The following is a 7,408-nucleotide window of genomic DNA, read 5'->3' on the forward strand; positions in this document are numbered from 1 at the left end:
TTCGAAATTTTCATAGAACATTGAATCAATTAAATATCATTGGCTTCGCGGACAAATGTTCACTCGTAACAATGGTTTTCATTGTTAAAACGGTTAAAACATTGTTCCGAGTGGTTCCGAGTGGCCATTTGTTCGCGTAGCCGACTAAATAGGGGAATTACATTGTTAGAGCAGAGCACGTGGTCAATGTCCCGCGCAAAAGCGCCAAAAAATGTGGGCGTGTCAAGTCGAATGGAAACCATCTGTGAAGCAGGGACATGAGCATCTTCTTCGAAAACAATCCTCGATTCCGGTTTTAAAATTTTATGTGTGCTTGTTTTTACCGTTGTATTCGTGAGCCGAGGCATGATTTCGTGTCCAATTACAGTGCTTAACTGAAAAAACTGATGAGTTGTTGTTGAAAGACCGGAAGTTTCCGCCAATTTCGATCAAAGTGATGGCCGCGTCCATTCTCCGAAGGAAAATCCTTTTTCAGAGCGCCGCACGCTTTTACCAGCGCAGAAACTACGGCTACTATGTCTTGTAAGAATTTTCCGTAACCGAATCAAATTAAATTTTCTCACATACGAATTTCACACAGATTGCCGGAGACGAAATCCGAGCTGCCGGAAAAACACGTCTTGACCAGGGCGGATGAAACTTTTCCGTCCTTCGACAATGTCGTCGGTGACCAGTGCGTGGAATCTTTTGGAAAAATCGTCTTAGAATACGAAACTGGTTTTTGGAAACTGGAGGAAGGCTTGAAATGTATTAATTTTCACCCTAAAAATCTTAAAGTTTTAAATTACGTAATAATTTTCCATTTTCAGCCGTCGGTGAAGAAATCAAGTACGAGGATGTGGTGGACAAACTCGATGAGTTGTCCTTGCCCTTGGACGCTGCGTGGGGCGTCCTGAAGACCTTTGCCCTGGTCAACAGCAACTTCGTCAGTGCTGAAAATTATTCGCAAGTGCACGACCGAGCGAGAAATGCAAAATCCAAAAGGTTGCACAGCAAACCAATTTACGAAGCTTTTAAAGTGAGTTAAAACATTAAGTTTTTGCTCAAGTTGATCATATTTTAATCGTTTTCCCATGAAGAAAATTCAAGAGACAGGGAAATTCAACGAAGAGGAAACAAGGACTGTGAAGAAGTTTGTCCTGGAAGGGCGATTGAACGGACTCGACCTGGCTCCGAAAGAATTTCAGTACTACAGCAACATTATCAGACAAATTGGACAAGAAAGGGGCAGTTTTTTCAGCAAAACACGAGTAGGTTTTGCAGAATAATTCAATTAAAAATTATAGTTTATTCTAGATTTTGTAATCGAAATTCACCGATGAAATCCTAATTATTTTTTATTCATATAGAATTTTTGCAAAATTGTCTTCAAATTCCTTTGTTTTAGGCGGCAACTGAGGCGTTCCGTCAAATAATTGGGGATTCGAGCATGACTCGAGATTTCCCCCGAAGCCTGTTGGCCGCCACTGCACAAGACCCGTCCAAGCCAGGCCAAGGCCCTTGGACAATCACCCTGAAAAACGCGGTGGCCAACCCTTTCATGCAGTACTGCCCGATGCGCGAACTGCGGTGGAATGTGTGGCAGGCGAGTGTCCGTCGGTGTTCCAATGAGGGAGACCGAGAGCTCAACAACAGTGTCCACATCGAGCAGCTGCGGTCTCTGCGCAAGGACCAGTCCAAACTTCTTGGCTTTGATTCGTTCGCTGCCATGTCCATGGAGACTAAAATGGCTGGAAAGTTGGACACGGTCAGAGCAATGATTGCAACACTTCTACTCAAAGGTGTGAAAATATTCTTTCTATATTTTGAGGAATTTAAATCAGCAAAAAGAAATATCGACTTTTTAAAAAATGGTGAAATTAATATTGCTAATATGGTCACTGGTTTTAAATTTTAGAGATTTTATTTATTTACAAACACTTTACCAAAATTGGGATCCATTGGAGTTTAATTTCATTAAATTTGATTTAGAGTTAAAATTAACATTTTAATTCCCTTCTTTTCAATTACTTTTAACTTAAACTCAAATAAGAAGAGATTTTAAATATTAGGAATTAATTTTTTAGATCAATACATTTTAAACACTTTGAATTTTCAGCTAAACCTGCGCAAGAAGCTGAGCTTGTGAATCTGCTCCATTTTGCACAAGAGAGAGGTTTTGAAGGAGATCTAATGCCATGGGACATTTCCTACTGGAAACGAAAACAGCAGAGATCGATTTTCAAGTAAGTAGAAAATCTAAACTTTTATTTGGCAGACTTATAATTTTATTGTTTTAGAATGACTGAAGAGGAGATGCAGCTGTACTTCCCACTGGATCATGTTTTGAGTTGCATGTTCAGACTGGCGGAAAAGCTTTTCCAACTCGAAATTGTGAAAGACTCGCACGCAAGCACTTGGGACACGACCACGGAATTCTACCAAGTCAGAAACGCCGACGGCAGACTCTGTGGAGGATTTTATTTTGATCCATATCTTAGGTAATAGTTTTAAAAATTTACCAAATTATTTTTATTAAAAAGTTTTAAAAATAGGCCGGAAACTAAAGCCAAATCGTCGATTGGTTGGATGCTGAATGTTCGGAGTCGGAACTTGGCCGTGGCCGATGGAGGTCTTCCCTTGGCAGCCCTAGTTTTCAACTTCCAGCCCCCCAACATAGAATCCGATACTCCAACTTGTCTCACCTACCCAGAAATCAAAGAACTCTTTTCCAAAGTAAACATTAGTTAACAATACATCATATAATAAAATAATTAATTTGATTCAGTTCGGCCACATGTTGCAACACGTACTGGCTTCGGCGAATTGTTCCGAGGTTGCTGGACTGACAAATTTGGAGTGGGACGCTGTCAACATTAGCAGTGAGCTCATGGCCCTGTGGTAAGCTAAAAAAAAATTGATAATTATTTAATTTTTGGAAAGAAGTTTACGTGAAATAAATTTTGATACTTATAAGATTCATGGTGATTTGAATTTAAAATCAGCTTTTCCTCAATGGTTTTTGTGAGTTGTTTGTTGTTTCAGAAAAACAATGTCCTGCTTTATACTTGTTTTCTTTAGCAATCAACTCGCAAGGAAAAGTCAATTTTAAATTCAAATCACCATGAATCAACCATTGATCGTGAAATTCACCACAAAATCAAATAGATTCTTTGTATTTTGTTTGCTATTTATTATGTTCAGAATTTTTATACCATTTATCAATATTTAAATTTTTTCAATTTTTCATGAAACTAACCTTGAGTGTTACCATGCAATTTAATTTTATTACTCTTCTTAGGCAATTTTATCTTCAATAAAGATATAAATTTAAATTTAATTTTGACCTTTTTATTCCAGGTTGACAGACCCGAATTTCTTGCAATCACTCAGTCACCACCACGTAACTGGAGAGCAACTTTCTGAGGACACAATCCTGTCTCTGTCAAAATCAAACCGCATTTTGGCTGGTCACGAGCTATGCAGGGAACTTTATCTCTCCACACTGGACATGGATTTGCATTCTTCGTAAGAAAGATTTCCTCAACTTTTAGTTGCAATAATTCATTTTCACTTCCGCAGAGAGGACTTTTGGCTGGACATTGTCAAAAGAATCTACCCCCAGTACATGCCGTTCCAACTGGACAAACGAGACGCCCATCCTTGCTCATTCACTCCCATTTTCTCTGGAGACTGGGCAGCGGCTTATTACTCAGGGGTGTGGGGCCGAATGGTCGCCGCTGATGCCTACACGGCTTTCAAAGATTCCTCAGAAGATGTTGAAGAAGTTGGAAAAAGGTATAAAATCTTATTCTTCATCAATAAAAAAATTGCCAAAATAATTAAATTATAAATGGAGGAGACTAATTTGATAAGTAGAAAATTCCTCTCTGTTTGAAAGTTTCACATTGGGTTTTTAATTATTTGAATTGTTTAGTTTTATTTCAAAGAATTTATTTTAATTTTCAACTTTGGTATTTTAGGTTTAGACAAAGCATTCTTGAACCTGGTGGTGCCGTTCAGCCTGCAGTTGCCTTTAGAAGGTTCCGAGGCCGTGATCCGTCGCCGAATGCCCTTCTCAACAGCTTGGGCTTGAAAGTGGCGAAACCGGTGGTGAAACCAACACAAAATGTTGTAGATAAGTAAAATGTAATTATATATATATGAAACTGAAAAAAATATGTTTTTCTAACTGGACCTGATTTTTTTTTTTTAATATCGGTTCTTTTCTCCCCATGCAATCTCAAATGAGTTTGGAATCATTTTAATAACAAGAAAATGGGGGGTCGCCTTATAATTTTTTTCTTTAGAGAAATGCATTTGAAATTAAATGGCTTGCTTAAAATTTTTACTAAAAACAATTGATTGCATGTTAAGTCAACAAAACTTCCTTTGGCAAAGGGTGTTTGACCCCCGCCAACATGTTTATTGATAACCCTGCTACAGATTTGGCTCCAGAAAATTGAGGGTCTCCGCTTAAATTTGTGAAAAAAGTTTAAAAAACGTGTTAGTATTTTTTCTCGTTTTTTGAGCCAATTTTAATTATATCTGTAGACAACTTCATGAATCATGACAGTTCATGACTGTTTCGTTTTCTACAAATTTTTTCATATTTTTCAAAATCTAAAAGAGTTACTGGAGATACGTAAGGGTTTACTAAACTGCCAAAATAATTTGGATGAAGATTTTTTTTTTAATTTTCTCAGTTTGAGCTAATGAACCAAGTTATCCTTTCTTAATGGTCAAAGGTCATCAACCCTGGCCAAAGGTCAAAATATAACATTGTATGCCCCTTTAAAATAGGCAGCCTGAAAAATCCTAGATAGCCAAAAGATGCGTCATGTCATTTTGCACCAGGATTCTAAATTTTCAAATTTTTTTTTGCTTCAAAATATTATTTGATTTTTAAATAGCGTCGGAACGACTGAAATTTTTCTGTTTGGCTGAGAGTGTGTTAAAAATTAAAAAACGAGTCTTTTTCATCATATCTGATACAAATTGAGCAGGTTTTATTGTATATATTTTATTTCCATTAAAATTTAAAGGATTAAAAAAAAATGTGATATGAGGTTTAATCTACTTTAATTAAACCGCCTTTCGGCAACAAATAATGACGGCCGAGTACAAAGAGCTGCGGCGGAACAGACAGTTCTATGCTGCATATTATTAAAAAGAACTGAATTAATTTTGCCGACGACGACAGCAAACCCACGCAGCAGCATCTTGCGAGAGATAAATATCAAAGGCTCGCTGCGGATAATTTCCATGCACACAAAACACAAAGACTCTTTTGCGTGCGCTGCCGCTTTACATCTTGCCATAAATTTATATTTTCACGTACAGAGAGAAAGAGAGCGCGCATTTAATGCGAAAAAAAAGCAGGAGTTGACGTTTGGAAAGGGGATTTGGGTTGACAACTCGGCTGCGGTTGCACCTTTGCGGCACCAATATCAGATTACCGCGCGGCCTCTGCAGAACCACTCGGCTCGGCTGCTGGCGAGCTTATCAGCGAATAAAATGAGACAGGAACACGGCCCATTACTAGTTGCGTGATTGTTTCCCCATTTGGAATGCCGGTCAGCCGGTTGGTCACCGCCAGAGTTGTTTTCTCGCTCGCACAAAATAAATAAAAATACACACGCCGTCTTGCAGGGGGAAAAAACGCCACTCGCACGCCGTGTCACACACAAGGTGTTTTTGTTTGACGCGGCGTTTTTTTTTTTATATTATATAGAAAGCGAAATTAGTTTTCCTAAACTATACTGCGAGATTTTCCGATACGGTCTGCTGTCGCACCAATGTTTGATATGGAAAAATATGTTATTAAAATGCCATAAACGATTCGCGTGCTCCTTAGCAAAATATTACAAAACGTCTCTGATGTATTTACTCTTTTAAATGATGGAGTTTTTAATTATATGGCAATGAAGTGTTTTGAAGAAATCTGTGGCTTCAACAAATTTTGAAAGAAAACAATTGGGTGTTTTTATTTAAATTATTTGTTTTAATATGCAAGAATACGAAAATTCCCAATATTAAAAAAACTTTTTAAATGAATTTCAGTAAAATATAAAATGGTAAAATTATTCATATTTGAACTTTTCAAAACTTTTCGCAACTAATTTTTTTACTCCAAAAAGCAGCTAATTTTTTGTAACCAATTTCCATAAATAAATTTACTATAAATAAAACAAAACTTCAATATATTTTGACTTAATTTTTTAATTATTATTTTTAACTCTTTTTTTCTAATTTTAAAATTATATTTTACTTCAAGAATATTATTATTTTTTGGACCATTTTTATTCAACGTTAATTTTCTTATTTTTCTAAATTATTAAAAATGAATTTAATTGATATTTTGTACAAGTTTAAAATATATTTAATAAAATATTTTTTTATATAAATATGAGAGAACAAATACTAATTCCAATTGAACCGTGAATATTTAATTCATTTAAAGTGTTATGTTTTTCTACATTCTATATCTATCTTTACTATTCGTAAAGAGCATTAAAAGTTGATAAAAAACCACCCTTTCTTTTTTTGGCTAAGTAAACAATTTAAGTTATTTTTGCTTCCAACTACATTAAAATTAAGCGAAAATAATGCGCCCAAATTACTCCTTTAACACGGCTCTCTGTCAAGTAGAACGACATGCTCGCGAAACAAGAAGCATCATTAGAGCGTTGATGAGCCCATCTCTCTCTTGAATGCGTCGGTCGGAGTGAAGTGGTGGCGGAGGGGCTGTTGGTGGGTAGGCAACCCGGCAGCCGTCGGTGCCAAGCACGTTGCCTATCCTACGCTTCTCTTTGTTTGACTTTTGCGTCCACAGTTTTAGAATTTTACAGAGACGTGCGTGTTGCATAATCCGCTGCACCTCCGTCGTGTGTGCCGAGGCTAATCCTCCCGATTTTATACATTCAGTCCACACAGCAGGGCCGCCGGCAGGGAATTTTATTTTTTCTTTCTCTCTTTCGGTCGAGACTACGCCTGTGCGTTTCGTGACCTTTAATCCCGATCCATTAATGAATTGGGCCAATCGATTCTCCATAGCTCCGACTAATTTCGTACACGAAAACAAACTGCTGCTCCGCCCGCCGAGTGTGAGAAAGAAGAGAAAATACGTATTATTCATCTTGCTCGGCGCTGTCAAAATGAAAAATCGTTCCGTCTCTCGTTGTGCACGCATTTTCCAGGTAAAGAAGTTTGTTAATTTATTTAACATATCGGACTGAAAAGTGAAATCTGCCGGTCAAATTGAAAACCGACGAGAATGAAAAATGGTGCGACGAGAGTAGCGCTTCGCATTTTTTTTTTTATAGATGATCTGCTTGTTTACGGAGAAAGAGTTTCCTTTTTCGAAAAGGTTGGCGGCGGCGGGCATTGACAAACTGGCGTATAACATGAAAGATGAATGCGTTGCTGA

The 7,408-nt window shown here is 37.3% G+C and overlaps 1 protein-coding gene across 2 annotated transcripts; it reads left to right on the top strand.

Annotated features, from left to right (window-relative positions):
• Positions 1-235: 235 nt before the first annotated feature.
• On the top strand, positions 236-4,148 carry LOC132194728 (uncharacterized). Of its 2 annotated transcripts, XM_059616191.1 has the most exons (13): positions 236-307; positions 368-522; positions 581-747; positions 810-1,018; positions 1,080-1,250; positions 1,388-1,781; positions 2,099-2,225; positions 2,280-2,480; positions 2,535-2,715; positions 2,768-2,880; positions 3,340-3,507; positions 3,562-3,777; positions 3,963-4,148. In XM_059616191.1, the coding sequence occupies exons 2-13, from the start codon at positions 437-439 to the stop codon at positions 4,123-4,125; spliced, it is 2,196 nt and encodes a 731-aa protein (XP_059472174.1). In that variant the 5' UTR covers positions 236-307; positions 368-436; the 3' UTR covers positions 4,126-4,148. The 2 variants fall into 2 exon arrangements, with proteins under 2 accessions (XP_059472174.1, XP_059472173.1); XM_059616190.1 differs by having other exon boundaries at positions 238-522.
• The last annotated feature ends 3,260 nt before the right edge of the window (positions 4,149-7,408 follow it).

Source organism: Neocloeon triangulifer, unplaced genomic scaffold, assembly GCF_031216515.1.
Source record: "Neocloeon triangulifer isolate White Clay Creek 2 clone unplaced genomic scaffold, ASM3121651v1 ptg000008l, whole genome shotgun sequence".
NCBI lineage: Eukaryota > Metazoa > Arthropoda > Insecta > Ephemeroptera > Baetidae > Neocloeon > Neocloeon triangulifer.

What these genes read in the sequence shown, in the direction of transcription:
- LOC132194728 (XM_059616191.1), top strand. Translation starts at nt 437, where the DNA reads ATGGCCGCGTCCATTCTCCGAAGGAAAATCCTTTTTCAGAGCGCCGCA. An exon ending in TATTTTGATCCATATCTTAG is followed by an intron (nt 2,481 to 2,534) that starts GTAATAGTTTTA and finishes TTTTAAAAATAG; the next exon opens with GCCGGAAACTAAAGCCAAAT. An exon ending in AGTGAGCTCATGGCCCTGTG is followed by an intron (nt 2,881 to 3,339) that starts GTAAGCTAAAAA and finishes TTTTTATTCCAG; the next exon opens with GTTGACAGACCCGAATTTCT.